The sequence below is a fragment of the Helicoverpa zea genome, chromosome 2 (assembly GCF_022581195.2).
Source record: "Helicoverpa zea isolate HzStark_Cry1AcR chromosome 2, ilHelZeax1.1, whole genome shotgun sequence".
In the NCBI taxonomy this organism is placed as follows: Eukaryota; Metazoa; Arthropoda; class Insecta; order Lepidoptera; family Noctuidae; genus Helicoverpa; species Helicoverpa zea.
The window spans coordinates 3,128,921-3,151,973 of NC_061453.1; the positions used below are offsets into that span (position 1 = coordinate 3,128,921).

At 37.8% G+C, this 23,053-nt stretch overlaps 3 protein-coding genes across 5 annotated transcripts in view; 1 reads left to right on the forward strand and 2 right to left on the reverse strand.

The window, feature by feature from the left end:
* The first annotated feature begins 770 nt into the window (after positions 1–770).
* On the forward strand, positions 771–3,772 carry LOC124643092 (seminal metalloprotease 1-like). Its single transcript, XM_047181948.1, has 6 exons — positions 771–1,519; positions 1,804–2,019; positions 2,298–2,407; positions 2,496–2,706; positions 2,953–3,089; positions 3,432–3,772. Exons 1-6 carry the CDS (start codon positions 1,402–1,404, stop codon positions 3,720–3,722), a joined length of 1,083 nt encoding a protein of 360 aa, XP_047037904.1. The 5' UTR covers positions 771–1,401; the 3' UTR covers positions 3,723–3,772.
* Positions 3,773–4,702: 930 nt separating this feature from the next.
* LOC124639757 (zinc metalloproteinase nas-4-like) lies at positions 4,703–8,234 on the reverse strand. The gene is made up of 6 exons (XM_047177226.1): positions 8,075–8,234; positions 7,457–7,672; positions 7,021–7,130; positions 6,582–6,792; positions 5,468–5,604; positions 4,703–5,061 (listed from the first exon to the last, which is right to left on the reverse strand). Exons 1-6 carry the CDS (start codon positions 8,190–8,192, stop codon positions 4,783–4,785), a joined length of 1,071 nt encoding a protein of 356 aa, XP_047033182.1. The 5' UTR covers positions 8,193–8,234; the 3' UTR covers positions 4,703–4,782.
* Positions 8,235–9,107: 873 nt separating this feature from the next.
* The window catches only part of LOC124638652 (nuclear hormone receptor FTZ-F1 beta), a 38,697-nt gene continuing 24,751 nt past the window's right edge, over positions 9,108–23,053 (reverse strand). For all 3 annotated transcript variants that reach the window (XM_047175649.1, XM_047175664.1, XM_047175656.1), the window contains exons 3-17: positions 20,555–20,670; positions 19,404–19,539; positions 18,877–19,061; positions 18,316–18,484; positions 17,842–17,977; positions 17,262–17,400; positions 16,696–16,826; positions 15,947–16,158; positions 14,370–14,506; positions 14,055–14,135; positions 13,528–13,752; positions 13,296–13,432; positions 13,025–13,140; positions 12,491–12,645; positions 9,108–12,116 (exon numbers count right to left, since the gene is read on the reverse strand). In XM_047175649.1, the coding sequence (XP_047031605.1) occupies positions 12,009–12,116; positions 12,491–12,645; positions 13,025–13,140; positions 13,296–13,432; positions 13,528–13,752; positions 14,055–14,135; positions 14,370–14,506; positions 15,947–16,158; positions 16,696–16,826; positions 17,262–17,400; positions 17,842–17,977; positions 18,316–18,484; positions 18,877–19,061; positions 19,404–19,539; positions 20,555–20,670 (2,183 nt within the window). In that variant the 3' untranslated portion in view covers positions 9,108–12,008. The remainder of the gene's footprint in view (positions 12,117–12,490; positions 12,646–13,024; positions 13,141–13,295; positions 13,433–13,527; positions 13,753–14,054; positions 14,136–14,369; positions 14,507–15,946; positions 16,159–16,695; positions 16,827–17,261; positions 17,401–17,841; positions 17,978–18,315; positions 18,485–18,876; positions 19,062–19,403; positions 19,540–20,554; positions 20,671–23,053) is intronic.

Genomic DNA, 23,053 nt, shown 5'->3' on the forward strand with positions numbered 1-23,053 from the left:
CGCTAAATTTGAAAGCCTATCTGTATAAACGATCAAAATTCACAATGAAAATTGAATAAAAATTGTGTAACAAATTGCTTTATCACGATTGGAAAACCCTCAACAAGGAAAACGGATTTTAGGAAGTCAAAATAAATCTATAGATATAGATATAGTTGACGAGTTTGTTTTATTTGTATTTAAGAAAATTCTGGAGCGCTTTAAACACGTTTAGTGTTAGATAGCCCCTTTATGGGAATGTTATGGGAATATTGTATATGTGTGGGCGAAATAGCTCACAGGGAATGCGGTCAAAACCGTTTGCGAATATATAAAAGAAACTCGAGAAAGCTGAACGGATTTTCATGGTTTTTTAGATATTTTGGGTTTTTCTCGTACCCGAAAAGCAGACTATTAATGGAAACAGGAAAAAGTAAAATTCTGATTCCTTGCGGCTAGAGTCGCAATCAAAACTTATCAAGATAAAGTTAAGGTACCTATTGTGTAACAAGTAGCTACCGCCAGCGACTGAGCTTGCTTTCTTTTCGAACTTTCTGAGGTTACTACTTCCTGCACCCGGATACTTGTAGACTACATGTCGCATTGTATGTTCTTAAATTTTTCTTTTCTTCTCGGGTTTTAGTAACTTCCACAAAGCAGCCCAGAATCTAGAAGTAGGTGATTGATACCCTTGCATCGGAGAGCACGTAAATGTTGGTCTGCGCCTGATCTCTCTCCAGTCGTGTCGGATTGCCGTCCCATCGGGCTATGAGAGCGAAGGAATAGTGAGTGCACCTGTGTCTGCGTAAATGCTTGTGCACTATCTTATGTCCTGCGCAGCTCGCTGATCTTCCTTTGTGACAGCAACCACTTTGGCTGAAAATCTGATATTTGGCTGATAACCACCGGTGAAATTGTACGCAGAATTAGATATGTATCAAGACCAAACAAATAAAATTTCTTGGCCGCCAATAAAATGACTCTTTTTACATTGGGGGTAAAATAGATGTTATATTTTGCATTGGGGTTGTGATGAATTACGAAAAACCTGTCGCCGTACTCTATATATTATCTTTACAACTGAAAAAAGAAACTGTGTCTAGGTCCCCATTCACAGGTATAACACATACAGGACAGGGATTGGTGGCTCTTGGTCGACACTAGCGATACCAAAGCTCAGCCGTATTTATTGTTCGTAACAAACAAACACACACATTACAGTAACATTAAAATTTGTCACATGAGTCTGAGTCACTTCTTAGAATTCTTATGATAGTACGACCGAACTCTTCCCTAAACTATAATTACTTTTGTCAATCATTATCTAGTCAAGATCTGAATATCCGATATCGAGTTAATTATTAGATAAAAGCATTATAAATAACCTTAAAACGAGGATGATTGACGCAATTCAATATCGAGATGTGGTCCGCTTTAGTGGTGTTGTCACTGGTTGGATGTGCGGTGGCTGGTCCTCCTGTCACCAGGTCCAGGAAGGACATTGAAGCGTTCAGGGCTTACTTGGAGAGGAGCAGGACAGGTTTGTGTCTTATTCAGAATCTTGAGTCATTACCTCGTTTGTTTACATTGGTCCCCTGTTGGTCATGAGCCTCGCAAAATATTATTGTCATATTCCCTAGCCGTATCGCTTTGTCCTCAACAAAAAAGAGAATATGTCTGATCTATTTTGTTTACGAGATAAGAAAGTAGTTGAATAAAATGGAAACAACATATAATTTAGATCCCCCTACGATACTTTCCTTCGCCTTCAGCCATTGAATTTGACCTAAGGAGTCCAAGATTAATTTTTCAAATTCCTTTCAGATGATGGACTTCGCCTAGAGTCCCGTATGCTCGCCAACCCCAGAGCCTCCGCGTGGGAGAACAGCGGCAAGTTCCAGGGTGACATCCTCCTCAATGACAAGCAGGCTGAACTCCTGGAGTTGCAGTATGCTGGAGTAGCAGCCAGGAACGCGTACATCTGGCCTAACACCAAGTGGCCCCGCAATACCGTCGTCTATGATTTCAACAATGAGTTCAGTAAGTACACCTAATAATGACGTATAATCTTTAGGCATGGTACGTATGTACAATGAAACTAAACCTAAAAAATATTAATAACGCCTTTTATCACTGTTGTGAGATGACTTACATAATGGATGGTTTTATTTTCATCAGCAATTGTCCACAACGAGATGGAATGTGCAACAGTGAGAATGAGTTACTGAAACAAAGCTTAGAATTAACTCTACGCTCATCTTTAATTTTCTAATTCGTGGAATAATAAATTAAATACATACTTTTGTTCCTTATTTCAGCTCACGCCCAAATCATCTCCATTCACTCGGCGATGTTAGAGATTGAGGAGCATACTTGCATTAGATTCCGTCGCAGAACGATTCTGGACCGCCACTATGTTAGAATCACTGTAAGTTTCTTTATTACTACGTTTCCACTGGTTACTACTGGTTACTGGTAGTAAATTTGCATTACTCTTTGTCCGTTCTCCTCTTCAGGGCAAACCTGATGGCTGCTATGCCTCTTTGGGCTACTGGAAGGACATTCCCGTCCACATCCTGAACTTGGGTAAAGCCGCCCCCGGCGAGGGCTGCTTCATCAATTCCATCATCATCCACGAATGGTTCCATATCCTCGGCTTCCTGCACATGCATTCTACCTACAACAGGGACGACTACGTTCATTTACTATGGGAAAACATGAAACCAGGTGAGGCTATAAAAAAATTAGCCCAAGCAAAAATCTAGGATAACAACAATTTCTACTCAAATATACAATAACTAGCGTTCCTGTCTAAGTCAAAACTGTGGGCCCATTGAAAGTATTTAAAAGCTTAAAAGTCTGACCACCAGATTTACTAAGGACCGTCGTGTTACCTAACGTCTGTGTAATAGACATTAAAATACAGTCACTGTATGTAAAATAACCTAGCATAACCGATGATTTTCCTTGCAGGTTATGAATTCGAATTCGAAAGGTTCGAATCCGACGTGGCAGACAACTTGGACCTGCCCTATGAGTACGCTAGCACCATGCACTACGACAGATTCGCGTTCTCCAACAACGGAAGACCTACTATGTTGCCTATCCACGTAAGTTTTTAATTGTATTTCTGTACCAATTAAGGTATCAAAAGGATCTATTCATGGTTATTTTTTTAGTTTTAATGAATTTCCTCCCAGTTTTGTTAAATTGTCAGGACATAGTGGCGAAAGTTTTAGGCTCTTACCAGAATGGATCCGTAATGGCTAACAGCTTTCATCCTGTATAAGGCTTTGAGAACAATCTTTCTGACGAGTATCTTGTCATCCAGGTAACTGGTATGAGTGGTATGGGGAAGTCAGACCGGCAGCCTCTCCATATTAATTAGTGGTAGGTACTTGAATCAATTAACTGTACTCAAAATAATTCTGAACCTTTCCTTAATCTTCTAGACCGACTTCGGTCTCATGGGTCAGTTGGATTACGTGACCGGTTGGGACTGGCATAGGGTCAACAGGCACTACAACTGCCCCCATGCTTGGAGCAGTGAAGAGCACTCATATGAAAGCTATGAACATGAATACAAGGTTGAAGAGAACGCTGCACTCGAAGACGGACAAGAAGATTTAGCTGAAGATTTGCCTCAAGAAGAAGAAGTTGAAGATTTGCCACAAGAAGAAGTATTCGTTGCTGATATGTCTAAAGATTCTGAAGCTGACAAAGTATCTGTAGTTGACAACTAAACCGATCACTCTCAAGAACAACATTATTAAAATAAAGTGATGCATAAAAACTTTTGTTTCGATCTTATGAAGTTTGTAACCCAATCCTTTATTTAAAGACTACACTGATAGATTACGTCTCTTATGCAAAAAAATAAATTATGAAAAATAGGCTTATGATGGGTCGAGAATACAATTTGCTGACAGTACTTATACTACAATACCTCCTAAGTGCATCTGCGCTTTGTAGGCAGTAATCTGAAGGCAGTAATTGTTCAATTATGTATATATAAAATAGAAGCCAGAAAGAGAGAAAAATATACTCCACCCTGAAAATAATTCTCGAAATAAGTGTCTAATGCTATCAAGCATATAGCCATAAAACTATGCAGAAAGTTCTACTAAGCTCATTAACCACATCGTGCTGAAAAACAGGATGTGGCGGCCGAGTGGTGGCGGTGTAATCACCACACAGCACCCAAGGGGTATATTATATGCTTTGCTCCGAGATGGGTATTATAGCCAATTTGGATCCAGCACGCTCATCCATCCGATACAGCCAAAAATTCAAATGCTTTCACATTTTTTAAACTCTGGCTGTAACGACGATATTCAACATTATATGTAAATCCTTAGGTAGGTACACATTATCCCTATGTACCTCTTTATGTACCCCTTATGTATTACCCCTCTGTACGCCCGTATGTACTTCTTCGTATGAAAGTCATCATCTCCCGAGCCTTTTCACAACTATGTTGGGGTTGGCTTCCAGTCTAACCGGATGCAGCTGAGTACCAGCGCTTTACAAGGAGCGACTGCCTATCTGACCTCCTCAACTCGGTTACAAGGGCAACCCAATACCTCTTGGTTAGACTGGTGTCAGACTTTTTGGCTACTGAGTTCCTGTAACGACTGTCAAGGATGTTCAATGACAGCATTATGTACTACTTCTAAGTACTGTATGTTATTCCAGTTAAGTGGTCAAGAATAAAACAAGATATTTTTTATTTCAAGAAAGGTTTACAACATTTTAACGAAATTTTAACGTTAAATAAAAAAATATTTTTTTTTTTAGAAAGACTTAGTTTTCAACTACATATACTTTTTCCTCTTCAAAATCTTGGGGCATATCAGCAGCCAGTACTTCTTCTTGCGGCAAATCTTCAACTACATCTCCTTGAGGCAGATCCTCGAGTGCAGCGTCCTCTTTACCCTTGTACTCATGCAGATAGGTTCCCTTGGAGAGTTCCTCAGCATTGATGGGAGTGCTCCAGGCTCCGGGACAGTTGTAATGCCTGTTGACCCTCAGCCAGTCCCAGCCGGTCACGAACTGCAGTTGGCCCATTTGATTGTTGTCGTTCTAGAAGTTAATGGGAAAAAACAAATACATATATACTTATCTAATACAGAGGAGGACGTAAGGTACACGGTATTTAACTCTGCCGCGGTGAGCGGGAAAATGGATCTCTTGTTTTCTATCTTTATGATAATGACTGATGATGTAGGTATCCACTTAGTCCTTTCACACGAACACCACCCGTACAGTCCACGTGTAAAAAAGTAGTTTGAAATTATAGTTTGATAGTAAAGTTTGATATTCAAGAACTTATGTAAATTGAAGCAGTTTTCGAATTGTAAAACATTATTGTATTTTTGAGTACAAATAAACATAAAAAATAAAATCCTTGTGCGGTATTCGTGTGATCATGTTCGTCATAAAGATTGGCAATGAACAACCTGCTGTTATAGAGAGACTTCTAACTTACGAAGATAGGCAGCATAGTCGGTTGTCCGTTGCGACTGAACCCGAATCTATCGTAGTGCATGTTGCTGGCATACTCGTAAGGCAGACCCATGTTGTGCACGACATTGGTTCCGTACCTCTCAAATGCGTACTCCATACCTGCGAAAGAGATCTCAGCATCATAGTCTGCTCAAAGCCTTGCATTTGGGGCTGCGAGATTATTCGAAAGAGTTACCGCGGCCCTGGTACCTAAAAGGCCTACGACGGAAAATGACGGTTTTTAGTCAGTAACAGTCTGACACTCCCTCACCGCTGCTAAACCACAGCGGGAGGGGTCATTTGATGATTTTTGACGCCGTTAAAAAAAGAAAAACCTTGCATTTGCCACGTAGGGAGTGACTATTTGACATCTACTACCGGTCTCTGGCTTGTAAACCTACACTTTCAAAGATGTATCAATGCCAGCTAACAGCTCTGATCCATGGACCTGTATGACTGTTACCTAGCCACAAGCGCTTACTTATTGTTTTTTGTTCATGTTCTTGTATCTAGTATTCTAACCAAGTAGTAGTCTAACCAAGGGGTATCGGTTGCCCGGGTAACTGGGTTGAGGAGGTCAGATAGGCAGTCGCTTCTTGTAAAGCACTGGTACTCAGCTGAATCCGGTTAGACTGGAAGCCGACCCCAACATGATTGGGAAAAAGACTCGGAGGATGATGTTCTTGTATCTAGTATTACTATTTCCTCAAAAAAATATTGCACAATTTGAAAAGATATTCATCAAACCGATAATTTTAATCCTGTTATCTTTATCTACCACATTATTTCTGTATTTATTTCTGTGAACCGATGACGCCATCTAACCAATTCATGAATGGTTGAAGCACACTATGTATTTACAAACGCAATGTTTCATAAGTGCAATTATTCATTGATAGATCCATATTACAGGGCTTTTAAACAGAAAAAAAACTTCAGTTATGCTATTCATGACCTATTTATACCGCTGCGACTAATCAGGAACATTAAGTTAATGACGCTACGTTACAACTGTTATGTTATTCTTACTTATATGGTTATCAAAGTCCAACGATAACACTTATAATTTTCAAAATTTTCCTTGACCGTTAACTCACCTGGTATCATATTTTGCCACAGCAGACGAACGTAGGTGTCTCTGTTATGGGTAGAATGCATGTGCATGAACCCGATGACATGGATCCATTCGTGGATAATGATAGTATGGGTGAAGCAGCCCTGGCCGGGGTTGGCACGAGCCAAGTTCAGGGTGTGGACGCCCATGCTCGCCCAGTAGCCCACGTTGGCGTAGCAGCCGTCAGACCTTCCCTGGAAATGAGGCAAAAATAATGGTGGTAATTGAATATTTTGAAGAAGATATGAACAGGTACCTATTTTTAATGGGCCCGGCATAGTCCCACCGGGCTCAAAAATCAGGCCGATCAGGTATCGGGCCGATGAAATAATTTATCACGCTAAAGTTTAAATTAATTTGCCATGTAGCTATTTTGTCATTCACATTATACTTGATAAACTCGACAAGTTAATTAAACTTACAGTGACTAAAACGTAGTTACGGTCAGAAGCCGTTCTGCGACGGAACCTGATGCAAGTCCTTGCCGTGATCTCCCTCATCGCTGCGTAGATCGCGTTTATTTGGGCGGTTGCTGAAATAAACCAGAAAGGTACTCTTACACACAAACACATTAAGCGATCAGTCCATGTATAGAGTTTAAGAAGAGTGTAACGTTTTAGAATTCTTTTCTTGTTTGCCACATCTATTGATCCGTTGACTGAATATCAGCAGGCACCCACTACACCCTGCCATATATTAACAACGACTAAATTCAGATACTTACATGATGACAGAGAGGTACATAATACATAACAAGAAGTGGGACGTCTGAAGTAAACTGGGAGCATCCCCATAGTGGTCACAACACAAGATCCGCTATTACAATGATAGGTAGTAGATAAATCAGTTTCAACTTACTGAACTCATTGTTAAAGTCATAGACGATGGTGTTAGATGGCCACCTGGTGTTGGGCCAGATGTACGCGTTCCTGCCTCCTACTCCAGCATACTCCTGCATCAGGAGCTCAGCCTGCTCATCATTGAGGAGTATGTCGCCCTGGAACTTGCCACTGTTCTCCCACGCGGACGCTTTAGGGCTGATCAGCATACGTGAGTCTAGGCGCAGTCCATCATCTGAAAGGCATTTTTATAGGATAGGCTTTTTTTGGACTGTTGTGTGTGAAATTATATTTTTGCTATTGACCTTTGACAGTAATACTATTGGTGGTCATAGATTATAATTTCGTAAAGTGGGGCGGACCCAAAGTGACTAATGGAAATTCTCTTGGCTGTTTATCTAGGAACACTTCGTTAGCCAAACTTTTAATGATGTCCAGATTGCTACAGGCATGCAGGCACGTTGATGACGATACCAAATGCCAGTAACTGTCGCACCGATTTAAAAAATCCTGTCAATGTTGGATAACCTATTTATCAATCAAGCTTTTTGGATACTTTTTGTCCGGATGCGAGTTGTAGCTCCCTCGGGACACGGGTGAAACCTCTGGCGGAAATTAGTTCTGAATAATCACAAACCTGTCCTGCTCCTCTCCAAGTAAGCCCTGAACCCTTCAATGTCCTTCCTGGACCTGGTGACAGGAGGACCAGCCACCGCACACCCAACCAGCGACAACACCACTAAAGCGGACCACATCTTGATATGGAGCCATGTCAATCTTCCAAGGTTTATTTATAATGTTTTCGTGTGTATTATCATAATTAGTTATTTAGTATCGGATACTGAGATCTCTAGATATTAAATCAAAAGTAGGTAGGTAGTTAATTATTTGGGAGGGGCTTATGTACTTAATTGTTTTTGTGTTATAGTTTATACCTAAATTAGAGGTTCTAAGTTGTTATCCGGGTTATTCGGTAGCTCCTCCACAAATTATTTCCAAAGTGATCTAGGAAAAAAATATGAAAAGTATTCCTTAGCGAGCTCAAAAATGGAAATGCGAGTGGAATCTAAATGTCGGTCCTGCGCCTGATCTCTTTACGGTCGTGTCGGATTGCCGTCCCATCGGGTTACGAGAGTGAAGGAATATTGAGTGCACCTGTGTCTGCGCAAATGCTCGTGCACTATAATATGTTCTGCGCAGCTGGCTGATCTCCTTTAATGAGAATAGCCGCCGTGGCCGAAATCGGCCCTGGACGCCATTATATTATCTTGGGTAAAACTGCAGGTGGGTTAGCATTAAAATATCTTTAACATTATTTTTCAGGACCCCTTCCTGTGCTGTGATAATGTGCTACTTGTTTTTCAATACAATTAAATTATCTTAGTAAATATTGATTGATTATTGAGATATACACACAAAACACGCGACATTGCGATACACGAGTGCGATGCATAACCGATAAAGTTAATATCAGTCGCAGAAATAGGATTTTTGTGTGTGTTCATAAATTATCTTACTAAAGTTCAAAGAATTATTTTTTAGACTACTATCAAACACCGATGTTTCTTAATTTCTAATATCTAGAGGAATTTAGGTATGCAGATAATATGTTAAAAGGTACACCATCTGCTCTTCTGATATGTATCGAAGGTATAGAAAAAGGAAAAACATTTTTAAATCAAAATCATATTTATTCATTTTGCGCTATATATAAAAAAATCTTTATAATTCTACAAAATAAAGAAGAATACAATATCACTATAATACTTATGTAATAAAATAATAACAGTAAAACATGGACGCCATACCACTCTTACGCTCCTAGTAATTTTTAATATAAAAATTCTTCGGACCTCACAATCATAATATCTTCATGCCTCACGCACACCAGCTACTTTACTGAATATAAAAATATAATCTAACGTTCTACCATCTTAAATTTATCAGTTCAGTAAAGAGTCTACATAACTATAAATAGATGCCACTTATAAAACCGTATTTATTGGCAAAACATGAAAAGTACAATCACATAAAAAAATCTCAATGAATAAAATAATTTTAATTACATTTTCGAGTGGCACATTTTGACAACGTATTTCAATTCCAGAGTTAGAGCTCTGATATATAAACTAAACTATAATGAAGTACTTGTGCCCGTCTGATACTCTAAACCTATAAACTATGAAAATTATCTTTGTTTACGTCTTTCATGAAAACACAGTTATTGAGTGGAAACTTAGCACGAAAAACTTTCTACCCTATGACTAAGGCATAAGGTTGGAACTTTCAAGAATGGAAATTCATGCTGAGGAGTATTTTTTATGAATTTATAGTATTGTATATTTTTATGTTTTATAACTATAGACTCGAATATTGTTACGTTCGTGCTAACAATAACGTAGGGCTGCAAGGCCTAGACCACGCTAAGATTATCTATTTTCTTATTTCCATCGAAATATAACATTTTAAGCATATAACTTTTATATGGAATGTAAGGCTGCAATGTGACCTAGGCCTTAATAAAAATGTTTTATACTGAATTTATTTTAGACAAATGAAGGCAAGCCTTAAAATCTTTCGATCATTTTATTATTATGTAACCAATTGAAGGCATTTCTAGGCTTTATTTATAAACACTATGTACTATACTTTAATACTAAACTATGATAGACTTATTGAGAATATTTACTTTATAAAAATAATAAGTATTGCAGTAAAGAGAGTTTTGCTCATAGCAATGTCTTATTTTACAAATCGGCAGTGTATGACTGGTTTTACAAGGCTTTTTCAGCCCCGTCGAAAAATAGTGCGACGTAGCATAAAGGTAGCGAAAGAAATAAGTTTTTTTTTTTTTTCATTAAATTCAAAAAAGCATAGGACACTTTATGCTAAGTATTGCACCAACACCTTATTTTAAAAGCGAAGAATTAAAAGTAAACTAAAACTTTCAAACGAACAAAATTTATAACTTAAATACAAAAATGAGTTTTTCATAAAAACTTTCTAATCAATCTGATACCCTGAAGGTTTCACCCTCAGAGAATTCTAGAAAAATATCTACTTTTTAATTGTAAGCTGCACATATCAACAATACTATACACTAATATTAAGTAACATAATCAAAATGGCAATGATTACAAACACCCCGTGCCTTATTAACGGGTAATTATTCATAATAAATAATTATGAAGAAGTTATTAAAAAGTCGTCGTATCAAAACTTGCGTACAATGTTACATACCAAAATAGGTAATCGTTGTAATTTCTCTTAATTTTACCTAATAATATTCACTTGGCATTATCGAAAAATATTTATATCTCCTACAAAGTCCATTCAAATTTTATATTTTTATCAAAAATGCCGGAGGCAAGAGTCTGTACCAACCATAGAGTATAAACGGTTATTTTATGGCCCCTGTTCTTAGTTCAAAATTAACTAGCAAGGTTTATTTATGTACCCACATGAGTAGTAGACAATACCTAAGTACCTACACTTTACGGCCGCTCCCAATATTCAATCTACATATCTATCTAGAGATAGAATTTGTCATTAGCAAGTATTGTCAACCTTCCTATCCCTGGTTAGCAAAACGATACCGATACGATAACGATAACGATAGATACAATATTGGAAGCGATCTTCAGGCATTTTTTATGAATGCATACAAAAACAATTTGTATGAAGAACCAGCCTCACACCCTTTCTAAATTGTATTTATTTAGTAACTTACCTAATCATTGTTCCCTTGGCCTTACAGAGTAATATTTTACATAAATACATATAAAAGCAAACTGTGGCAGTGTGAACTTTATTTATGTCATGTAGTAGAAAAACATTTTAACTAACTGGCAACATTGTATGATGAAATCTACTATTTTTGTCTACCATTCTTGAAATAATGCAACTGAAATGAAAAGCTACTTCGTCATGAATATGAAATAAATAACAGTGTTGCCATGTATTTACATTACTTACTATAATAGTAGAAAAGTTTTGAGTAGTTTTTCTATATGGAGAGCTGAATAAAACGACATAAAAATAAATGCATTATTATAGCTAGATTGGCACTTATTTGATATAAAATGTCAGTTATAATGAAATGATTAATTACATTATTTTTTATCGAATATCATCAATCTGTATAATTAGGTACGTATGATGAATACTTTCCTTTTTTAATCAATTTTACTTAATTTAATAAAAATGATACATGATCTTACAAATTGTTGATGACTTTATAAAATACAGTCTTTTTTGTTTTTAAGGCCAAACAAGATTAGTTTTATGAGTAAGTTGTGTTGTTGACCGCCATTTTGAAAAGTTTTTTTTTATCATATTTTAAAAATATGCATTATTTTTTCAAGCTTTTTTACGGCGGTCACAGATAAAGAGAATAGACTAGCTTTTTTTTAAATATTGTATGGTATAAGAAGGTTAAAAATGTAGGATTGAAACCAACTCGAGCCTATGTCAATGTAGAGAGAATTCACTAATTTTATTGTTGAGCAATGTATGAAGTTGACCTTGGGTCGTTGTGAGGTGACCTTGGAGGTCAAGGTGAGGTGTCAAGGTCAGTGGTCACCGCGCAGCAGTTCCATGAGCAAGTTGAAGCTTGGTCCGTCACCATCTTTGCTTTTGTTGGCTGGGTTTAGCATTTCTTTGCCGACTTGCATGAAGAACTGTGAAAGGAGAAATATGCATCATTAAATGCAATGAAGTCTTTAATTTTTTAGTTGCATTTTTTTATAAAGTCCACTGTTACTTTTGGATTTTTTTGAGGTTATAATGTTATTGCAATTAGTTTCTTTTTACACTCTCAAACAATGGTAAATATTCTTCTTAACAATGTCGTTTTGCCTTTTTTAATATATTAACATTTTCGGGCGCCAGATTGGACCATAGAATGGGCGCCAGATTGGACCATAGAAGGGGCGCCAGATTGGAATCGGCGCCAAAAAGAGATATCCCTAAGTTGCAAAACATGGACGGCGCCTTTAAACAGGTTCGTTGTTAAGCCATATCGAACCTCATTATACAGGTTCTATGTTCTCACCTGACAAGTCCTCTGCAGCTCAGGTATACGCAGCAGTAGTTCTCCGAACTTAGCCGGAGTGCCGGGCGAGTGTGTCGCGATGTATGCCTGGAGAGCAGCTAACGCTTTCTCTTGGGAAGCTCGTACTTTCTCCACTTCGCGAAGATCGGGCGCGTCTGTGATTAGAAGTAAGTTATAATGTTAGTCAGAAAGTTAAGTGTAAATAAATGACAGGTGGATTGCATAGGATTAAAGTAAATAAAAAATATTTTAAGCCTGTCTTAAACATAGCAGTTCTTGGCACTCCGATTAGGAATAACATGTAATTTAACTTACATAACATATTTATATCCTGAAAAATCTGCCTAATCTGAATCGCCATTAGTTTTATAGCAATGCATTGGGCGCCAACATAGGAGGGCGCCGAAATGATTGAAAATCGAATACGAATTTGGGCACTGACTGGGCGTATAATTTAACCTTATTCACATCGTCATTTTGCATTAAATAAATGTTCATCATCTGTTTACATAAGGACAAAAATACTAATCTTACCTGAAGTGAGTAGTACGATGACTTTGAGGGCTACATATTCGTATCTGTCGACTCGAAGCCTTCTCAAGTGGTCGGTGAAGCTCAGCATGCGTTCTATACATGGTGTCAGGCCCAACCTGGAGAAAAAGACAAAAATGTTTGATGAAATCAGTAATTATTTTTTGCCTAAGTATTTGAGACAAGGTTTTGAAACGATGCTATTCATCATGCTTTTCAGGTTATTTTTGATTTTTGACTTATTAGCTGTCAGACTATTGGTCAGACAACTCACTTGGCACTCTGATGCAGCGTGATGCCGCGGCCTCCCCCCACGCGCACCTCGCCCGGCGTGCTGACGCCGCGGTAGCAGCACGACAGTACCAACAGTTCGCACCAGCTGTTGATTAGTAGGCAGATCTGGTCGTCGATCTAGAAGAAAAAAAAAATTATTCGACCCCCTAATTTTTCGAAAATTTAACCAGACCTTAGACACTTCTAAACCACAAAACACAACTAAAACTCACTGAAATATTCTTAAAAAGCGGCAGACTCTTGCACCACTTGACAATCTTGTACAGGCGATGATCAGCAATATTGCACAGGTCGGCTAAGAAGTCAGGGCTAGAGTTGTGTGCGGTGATGCCGCTCGCTGCCAGTAAGGGGTTGGCGGACGGAGACCCGGTGGACTTGCCCAGCCGGCTGAGTTCAGACTCGTTGTACTGCCATAGGTGTTCTACGTCCATTATTTCCTAGAAAATTGGGATGTTTTTTTTTGTGAAATTGAAGAGATAGGGAGATGCTAATGCCATAGGCCTAAGGCTAAAGGCCTATTGCCACCAGCCATTGAAGTCAGAGAAGCATTCAGTCGGATTTGAAAACTTAAGCACATAGCTAGATGCTTTAGCTAACCTTCGCGATAAAAAGAAGATTGGAGTGGAGAACGTTTTATTGTATTTTTATTTACAGGTCAAATAATATTCAAGTTACAGAGCTTCAGCTTGCCACTACATAGCCCACAGAATAAAGGTATATAGAGGTAAATAATAATTACCTGCAGTAATGGTGGTATATCGGGCGTAACTTGACTGTTACTGGATTCCCCTCTGCTACTGTATGATCCGGGACCGTTTACCTGTTAAACAGTATTGAGTTTTTAGTGCTATTTTTCAAGGTGAACAAACATCTGGAAATAAATAAAAAATCAGGGCGCCGGGATTTAACTCATATTTGGGCGCCAGGATGAACATTAATGGGCTCCAGGACGAACCTTAATGGACGCTAAGATGAACCCTAATGGGCGCCAGAAATGACTTTCTTATACACCTAAACTGGTGTCAAAAATTAAGGTTATCCTGGGACTACTTACACAGGTGAGGCTGGAGGCGTGGCGAAGCGTGGCGGGCGCGTGCGCAGACAGCAGTGAGCCTGTTGACGCGGCGCCCGACAGCGAGTACGAGCACTGGTATGTTGACCGACCGCCGCGAGTTCGGTCCTCGCGAATCGCTGGGAACGAAGATATAACATGTAGTGTGACAAAAATATTTTGAATTTAGTTAGGTTTGGTGGCTTATTAATGACACTTTAATATATCTTTAGCGTCAAAAAAACACTACTGAATTCAATTACGTCAAATCAGCCAATTGCCGTCCACTGCTGAACGCAGGCCTCTCATTAAGAACGCTAACCATCCCGGTCATTTAATTACTTGCACCGATTTAATTGTTCAACAAGGCGTCTGTCTATTCATAATAGGCATGATGACAGTAATCAAAAATCATTATAATAAAATAATATATTTATTAAATTAAACTTGAAGCTTGGAATATAAAACGCGCATTGTTTTCTTTATTAATAATGTGATTAATATGTATTTTTATAAAATAAAATTACGAAATTAGGCAATCCGCCATGATATCTTGAACACCAATCAGAGCTCGTGACGTCATTTCTCAAAACAACTCGCGCGAAAGCGCGCGAACGTCATATTTCGTTATTGTGAACTTCCACTGCGATCTTTGTTTTTAATTAATTAATTGTTTATAACACGAGTGGATGGAGCCCGGATTTATCAAGGCAAACAGCGCTAATTTTCCTAGAATTGATATCATAATGCTGGGAAAGTTTTTGGCATCAAATAAAGATTTTTGTTCAGCTGAATTTAGAAATGTTAAAACTTCCATGTAAGTATACTAGTTTAATTAAAAAACAATGAGAGATGAAACCTAACCTCGAAATAGTTATTTACATGATAAACTATGCTAGAATCTAGAGAACTATGTAATAACTTACATCAAAGTGATCTTCACAAAAATAAAGTTGTACCCTGGGCAATATTGCTTTTGAATCTCGCCTTGCAAGTTTAAGCCACTTGTTTCGTATTTTTTTATTGTGAGGAACGTACACAAATAACTTATCAGGAGTTGTTTTGGATGTGTTCTTACACTGGGGGACCCCACAACACCTATGCCCTTTCGAATTCATATTTAATAACACAAAAATCTTAATTATTGCACGAGCGTTGTTTACTTGCGTCTTGTAATTTCAGTCGTGACGTCACAAGTGACGACATGACACTGACAAGCGTTTTCGCGCCGGATTCAAAGTGGACAGAGAAAAATGCAATTATTTGATAAAAAAACTTCGCATTTTCTTAAAATTAATAATTTTTCATATAAAATAGACGTATACCTACATCATACAAAGGAATTTAAAAATTTGTCATCATGCCTATTAAATATCAGACAAGTAATTATCAGATTGACCCACATTTATTTATTTTCAGCTGAAATTGTCATTTTGCAATAATGAAACATCAGAATCTCTCTAATTATTCATACTACTTGGTCTCATTTATCCTCAAGTGAAATTGTTCTTAGAGACTTTAAAAATACAACATCTTTTGACATTAAATAAACTATATACAATTTTATATTTAAAACCTACCTTCCAACTTCATCCCGCATCCAAGGCACTTATCAAACCGACACGCAGGACACTTCTTCCTCGTAGTCACGGTAACGGGACAGTTACCGCCTCTCAAACACATGTAGTTCTTACGATTCTGAACCGTTCGCTTGAAGAAACCCTTGCAGGATTCACACGAGAATATGCCGTAGTGGAACCCACTGATTTTGTCGCCGCAGATTGGGCAGGGGCTGTGGAGGAAATTGAAAATTAATATCTGGGCTTGGCAAAGAAAATAAACTTATACATAATTATAACTCTTTATTAAAAAAAACATTAAAAATAAATAAATAAATCTTTATATAATCTTTGCAAGATTAAGATAAATAAGCTTTGAGACAGTATTCAAGAGTCCATTGTTATTAAATATTACAGTAAAACTTTTTTACTACTATATTGCAAAATAAAAGTGACATTGGGCATAAAGTAAGCCTTATCAACGATTTCTCTTTCTAGATATGCATAAGGCAGAAAATAAAACCCATTTTCTTAAGAACATAGTATGGGCAACTATGAATTACTCAGTAGTGGCTAAGTCGCCGAATCATTCAAAGAGACACGCACAAAATTACACAAGTATATCGATACCGGCTTTCGTGAGATAAAACATCTATGCATAATGTATGTGCCTATACATTTTGTTATATATATGATATGCGTATGTAATACCTATACCTATGTGATATGATAATTAAGTATGTGATGATATTAATTAAGTAGAATTTTACCTGTTAATAAGCTGTTGTCTGCTAATACCCTGGTGATGATGCAGCCGGTCGTCAGGCGCATCAGGCTCGTCGTCATGTGTACCGTCGTATGCAGCCGCCGCTTCACGGTACATTACGTGTGGGTGTCGACCCTGGACAAATAGAAGTTGTTATTTAAACAATTTTATATGGACATCAATTACAAAATATCAATATCATTTATTCAATTGAGAATGAAAATGATTGTTTTACCAAAAACAATCCGGATATTGTTATCGTAACATACATATTTATACGTACGTAATATATATTTGCATTTTAATAAAGAATTATTCAAGTTCAGAAGGATATCTTAATACTATAATGTCTTCAAAGATATCCTGGCGCCCTTGATATAATATCGGATCCCGTCTACGGCCCAATTCATTAGTTATTTTATGTAAAAAGTTACAGTTTTTAAATAATATATATTTATATTATTGTTTTTTAGTAATCTCCATTAAACATTTTACATTTGTGCTTTAAACATTTTGAATGCAATTTTTATCATTATACCAATCAATAAATATGCTATTTATTGCACATACCTGTACCGGAGAATGTGTAGGCGAGAACTCGGAGCTATACGAGTAGCATGAGGAATGCGACGCGTCGCTGTTGTTGCGCGACAACGACGGCGTGTAGTGACGCGACGCGCGAGGCGACGCTGACGGACTGCTGTATACACTGACACAAATATACGAGTTATTAGCTAAGATAGATCTTAAAGTTATGTCAAGTGTGTTTGGTTAGTTAGAAAAACAGGTGCTCGAGTTATGTGAAGGTGGCTTGCGCCAGGTCTGAACAAAGTTTTAGGGCTTTAGGGCCTGTACGCACTGTCGACTAGTCGCTGGTGACCGAGTCGCCAGCGACTGTGACTTTCATTAGTTTAAAAAAGGTGTTACGCACTTGGTCGCCGATTGTTGCCTACGTTTCGGTAGCCGAGGGACTGAGTCGCCGCCGACTAGTCGACAGTGCGTAATAGCCCTTAGGGTCCCGCGACAAGCGCGAATTTCTTCCAAGTCCAACTTTCCTCTGATAACTGATCAACTACACCCGTGCAGCGCGCCGATCAGCTTCTCCATGGCCACTGACTGCTCGTGTATAACTACACAGCACATAAGCTACCTGTGCGTGTACATGGAGTGCACGGCGGAGTCGGTGCTGGCGCTGGACTGCACGCGCGGCAGGCGGCCCAGCAGCGGCGACCCGTGCAGCGCGCCGATCAGCTTCTCCATGCCCACTGACTGCTCGCATTTTAGTTCTACGAAGAGAAAAAGTGTGATGTTGTTAGTCATAACCTAGGTTAAAATACGCCTACTTTTCTGCTTGATGTTTCCCTAAGAATGTCTAATATAATCGCCAAGAATCGCCCTGGAAGGCAGAAGCAGTAGAGGTAGTCAATATGAGATGAAAATCCTCGATTACTTGTATCACGCTTTCATTAGAATTAAATAATGCATTCATTAGAAAGATTCAGCTCTACTGATTTTAGATATGACTCTAAGTTAACTACATCTAAAATTGATTAAGACCGATGAGAAGAGAGAGAATTTAGTCACTGAGAGCTAAAATGCAATACAGTGGACCATGTAGACTCACCAGATAGCTGCGTCTCCTTCTTAATAGTCAGGTTGTGTACTTGATCGAGACCTGTGTGCGGCATATGAGTGGAACCCTGGTCGCTGAGAGCTAAAGACTTGGCACTACTGGTCGGTGAAGATGGCCGTCTCGCAAGAGAGAGGGATGTACCGTCTGTTAGCACTGATATCTGGAACAGGAATTAAGGTATGTTACTATTTGTATTCATTAAAAAATAATAATATTCTCAAGTGTTAGCCTAGTTATGTTAATATTGAGATAACAGTTTCTAGTGTCATCAGGTCAAAAAAAACGGATGTCTTTACGGCAGCGTAATACGAGGAATCGGACTGCAAATATCAGGATGCGTTTCAAAAGACCTTCGGCTTGGTTTACTTTCTGTTTGTTTCAAAGTAAATCATGATATCTAGGTGTGACATTAAGGAAACAAAATACGATAACGACTTTGACTGTTCGTGAAAACCAAAATCTTCAAAGAATAATGACATCATCACGAGCTGTAAGGACCAGAAATATTAACACCAGGACATAGGTCTTCCAAAGTATAATGCGACCTCTTACCCTATTCATGCTGAGACTTCTCTGATGCGGCTGCAAGGGCGCACTGTACTTGAGGTCCAATACTCTTTGCTCGTCTACTCCTTGGAAGCCCTCGGTCTTGACAGGCTCAGTCTTGATGCTCACGTTACGAAGAGTGTCGATGGAGTCCCTCGACGATTGTAGGTCGAGGGAACTGCTGTTGTCGTCTGTAAAATGGGGATTTGATAAGTTTTACGATCATACTTGGACGTCGACGAAATTGGAATTGCAAAGTCTTTTTTCCCAGGTAAGAAAACATGACCCTAATTATAGTGAAATTAATGTCCTAGCAAAAGAGTTCAAATTACTTTCTTATTTGTTTACATAGAACTACATGCATTGAGCAATTTTTAATTGGATATGTTACAAAAAATTTCTTCCTCTGTTACAAATCAACGGAGTATTTTTGGATGTATGAAGAATATAAGAAACTTGATCTATTTAATAAGAAGGAAGATAGATCGATAAACTTGGAAAATTATAATAAATATCTTCATAAAGCTACTGACCATTATTAACACTAGTGTCTATAACCATTTCGGAGTCAGACAGCTCGCCCTCCCAGGACATGGGTCGTTCGCGCTCATTGTTGGACACTTCAGGCGCACCGCTGGATGAACGCTTTTTCTTGTTACGCATGTTCACCTAAAATGAGCAAATGTAAGTCTTTATGTAGAAAAGAAGAACATGTTTGTATCATAAAGCTTTTATAGAACCCTGCTTTTAAATTGCTGGGCTGATGCAGTAGGGACTGCACTTTGCGGTATAGAAGATTTCACAATTGCAAGTCAGGAAAGGTCTACGTTATTTTGGTATGCTCGACTCTGAGAATTTGAAGTTCATTAAGTACTTCATGCGTTTCTTTATGTATGTGATTATGTCCATGTATTTTTCATGCAAATAATCCCTAATTTGTATATGAAAATCCAGTGGATAAGACGCGAGTTAGTCGCGAGCAAGCGCTACTTAATGCACAGACGTACAGAAGGGATCCTCAGTAATTCAATAGTCTGCAAAATAGAAGTGCTTTCGATCTCGTATAAGATGAAGGAGCAGTTAACATTGCCCCACTCGAGAATAAACACTGACTGACTGTATCCGATCCTTCAATGTTTGCAAGTAACAGTTTTATGTATTCCAAAGGCAAAGGTTATTGGAAATGTAAGTGCACTCCTTTTTAGCTTATTATTCAAAGATTGTTGCTTAGGGAGTGAAAAATCTGGATCAATCAATTAAATACTTTGTATTTTTAGGCAGACAAGAGACCACTTTCCTAAGACGAATTTAATATATTGTTAAAGCTATGGGGAATAAAGGCCTACCTCTAGCACTAGACTGGCATTATGCCGATGATATTCATGGATCCTAGCTTATACTGTCCCATTAGCAAAGTCACTGTTACTGTTACAGCCTTTTTATCGTCCCACTGCTGGGCACAGGCCTCCTCTCACACGGAGAAGGATTGAGCATTAATCACCACGCTTACTCAATGTGGGTTGGTTAAATTTATGAATAGCAAAGGCTCCCCCATATTCCGTTATATTTCCTTTTCTTCCCTATATTTTTCCCGAAGGATGCATGAATCTATGTGAATTTTTTGCGAACTTATTTTCTCAGGATAGACGTGTAAGGTTTGGCAAGAGTTAGTATGACATAGTACCTCGTATTGATGTTGTGTGAAATCGATCTTCGAGATCTCGGCGTCAGTGGAATCTTCATCATGAGGCACTGAGGACACACTGATGCGCACGCCGCTCGAACTGTACGAGAATTGACCTGGAAACAATCAATTTATAAATTAGGATATTATTGAGAAGGTTTTTTCGAAACTTCTTTGAGGATTTGGAGAAACTTAGAGGAAATTGGAGGTACAATCAGTAGTGGTGACAGAATGCCCTAATATTTAAATCTCATTATGTGAAACCGAAATTGTTGGAGGAGGCCTTTGCCAATAGGCACGCCGAAGTCAGGGATATATTATAAGAAAAACTCGATGTATATTAGTATTATTATCTTGGAAATAAAGGGCTTTAATATTATTATTATGTGAAACCGTTTACTGTTTGCAATTTATGCTAATATTGCCCATATTTTTTTAAATAGTGTCTAAATTATACCTCTACATATTACACAATGTACACAATTTACTGTTACACAATTTAAATTTTGCTTTACCTAATTGAAGGTCTATATTTTTAAAATTTACATAAAGTATTATAATTTTCGTTATTATTTAACCGCAAATACGCGCTAAATATATTTTTTTTTCATAAGTGAAAGCATTTTTGAGTTCAACTGTACAGACCATACCAAAGCTATAACACAAAGCTCACGTACTGGAATTGCCGAGAAATATATGCAAGCTTATGCTTATAGAACGTGCAGAGCTTTTAAAGTTCTTTGCAAGGGATAATGGAATTCTAAGAATGCAATTTTAAAGTGCGTTTGGCTGTAAGATTTCCGGCCCAGGACATTTCGTACGGGACATTTCTCAATTCTTCGTCGCGGATGGCTAAGGGGTTAAGATGCCTGTTCCTTAAATACGAATTTGCGGGTTTAAATCCCGACAAACTCTTACTATAATAAAACTACGTAGTTAACATCTACTGGAATAATAAATAAGTGAAGGAATTCGCTGATTAACGTGAAGGAATCTTGGATTTTAAATCAGAATTCGTCAATCATGTCTCGGCTCATTTGTGATATTAAAGAGGCCTTTGTCTTGCACTGGGATAATAGATACGACAATATTGATGATAAAAAGACTATTCTATATATATGTAACATGTTATGTTATTACATTGTAGTGCAAAATATTGCAGCAAAAACTAGACATGTTTTCCTCACATGAAAACTGGCAAAGCACTGATATTGCCAATCAGATTATAAAACCAATAATTTGAAAAATTTGCAATCCGGCTCCAGACGGGATATCCGGCTTTAATCATCTGAGGTAGAAAACTAAGAACAAATTGCCTGAAAATGTCCTTAAGCAAAGAATTTTTAAATGATGATCTTCTCCAGCTTTCGATTACCTACTTAATTATTTTTAAATCAATGTTTTAAAAATAATAGTTTTTATATGCTTTTTCACAATTTTCTTTTACAAAAAAAGTATATTTTTTATTTATGCAGTTATAGCTACTGTCCTTTATACCCATATATTTACAAAACAATATACCTACAGTTCTATGTACAATCACTGTTTTTACTTAAGTACATAATATATGTATTTGTTTACATACCTACACGTTTGTCGTCTAAACAAACATGAGTCATTTATACCTAACATATCATTAGCAACATTACTTACTAGTAGAAAAACATAAAAGTATAAAAGCTTTACCATTTTCACATAAACTAAGTTCTGGTTTCCGTAAGAGGGCAATGACCTCACTATCACAGCTTTTTATTATAATTTGTTGCGTGACATGAATAATATTATTGTGCCTAGCTTTACTTCTGTTTGTTGAGAATAAAGAAAAAGCCTTTTGAGGTTTACTGCAATAAGATTGGAAGAAAACTGTGTGTAAGACCTATCACAAAAGTTACACTTACAGTAAGAACTCTTTAAAGAGTTAATATTAATATTTATATATTCATAAGGCATAGTTAAATATTAATTACTTCAGTCAAAATTTAATGCATAATATGGATAGAATTATTATGTATTATTGCTAAAATTGAAAGAAATATTACATAAAAAACGGATTTTCTCGATATCATCATAATTACTTTAAAAATATTCGCATAAGTAAACAAAATTTGACTTCCACGTTTCCCCCTGTTTTAATAATACTGTGTGATAACATTATCTACGCACGTATTACATTGATGATGATGATGATGTCCTCCTAGCCGATTATCGGCTACGGCGGCTGTTCTCATGTAAGGAGATTAGCCAACTACGCAGGACATATTACAGTGCACGAGCATTTGCGCAGACACAGGTGCACTCCCTATTCCTTCACTCTCATAACCCGATGGGACGGCAATCCGACACGACCGGAAAGAGATCAGGCGCAGGACTGACATTTACGTGCTCTCCGATGCACGGGTGTATCAATCACCAGCTTCCAGGCTCCGGGCTGCTTTGTGAAAGTCTTCTAAAACCCACAAAGCGATTTCGGCCCGACCCGGGAATCGAACCCGAGCCGAT

Coding starts and splice junctions, on each gene's coding strand:
- LOC124643092 (XM_047181948.1), top strand. CDS start 1,402: ATGTGGTCCGCTTTAGTGGTGTTGTCACTGGTTGGATGTGCGGTGGCT. Junction 1,520..1,803: donor CTTGGAGAGGAGCAGGACAG/GTTTGTGTCTTA, acceptor AATTCCTTTCAG/ATGATGGACTTCGCCTAGAG. Junction 2,020..2,297: donor TGATTTCAACAATGAGTTCA/GTAAGTACACCT, acceptor TCCTTATTTCAG/CTCACGCCCAAATCATCTCC.
- LOC124639757 (XM_047177226.1), bottom strand. CDS start 8,192: ATGTGGTCCGCTTTAGTGGTGTTGTCGCTGGTTGGGTGTGCGGTGGCT. Junction 7,673..8,074: donor CTTGGAGAGGAGCAGGACAG/GTTTGTGATTAT, acceptor AATGCCTTTCAG/ATGATGGACTGCGCCTAGAC. Junction 7,131..7,456: donor TGACTTTAACAATGAGTTCA/GTAAGTTGAAAC, acceptor GGTTTATTTCAG/CAACCGCCCAAATAAACGCG.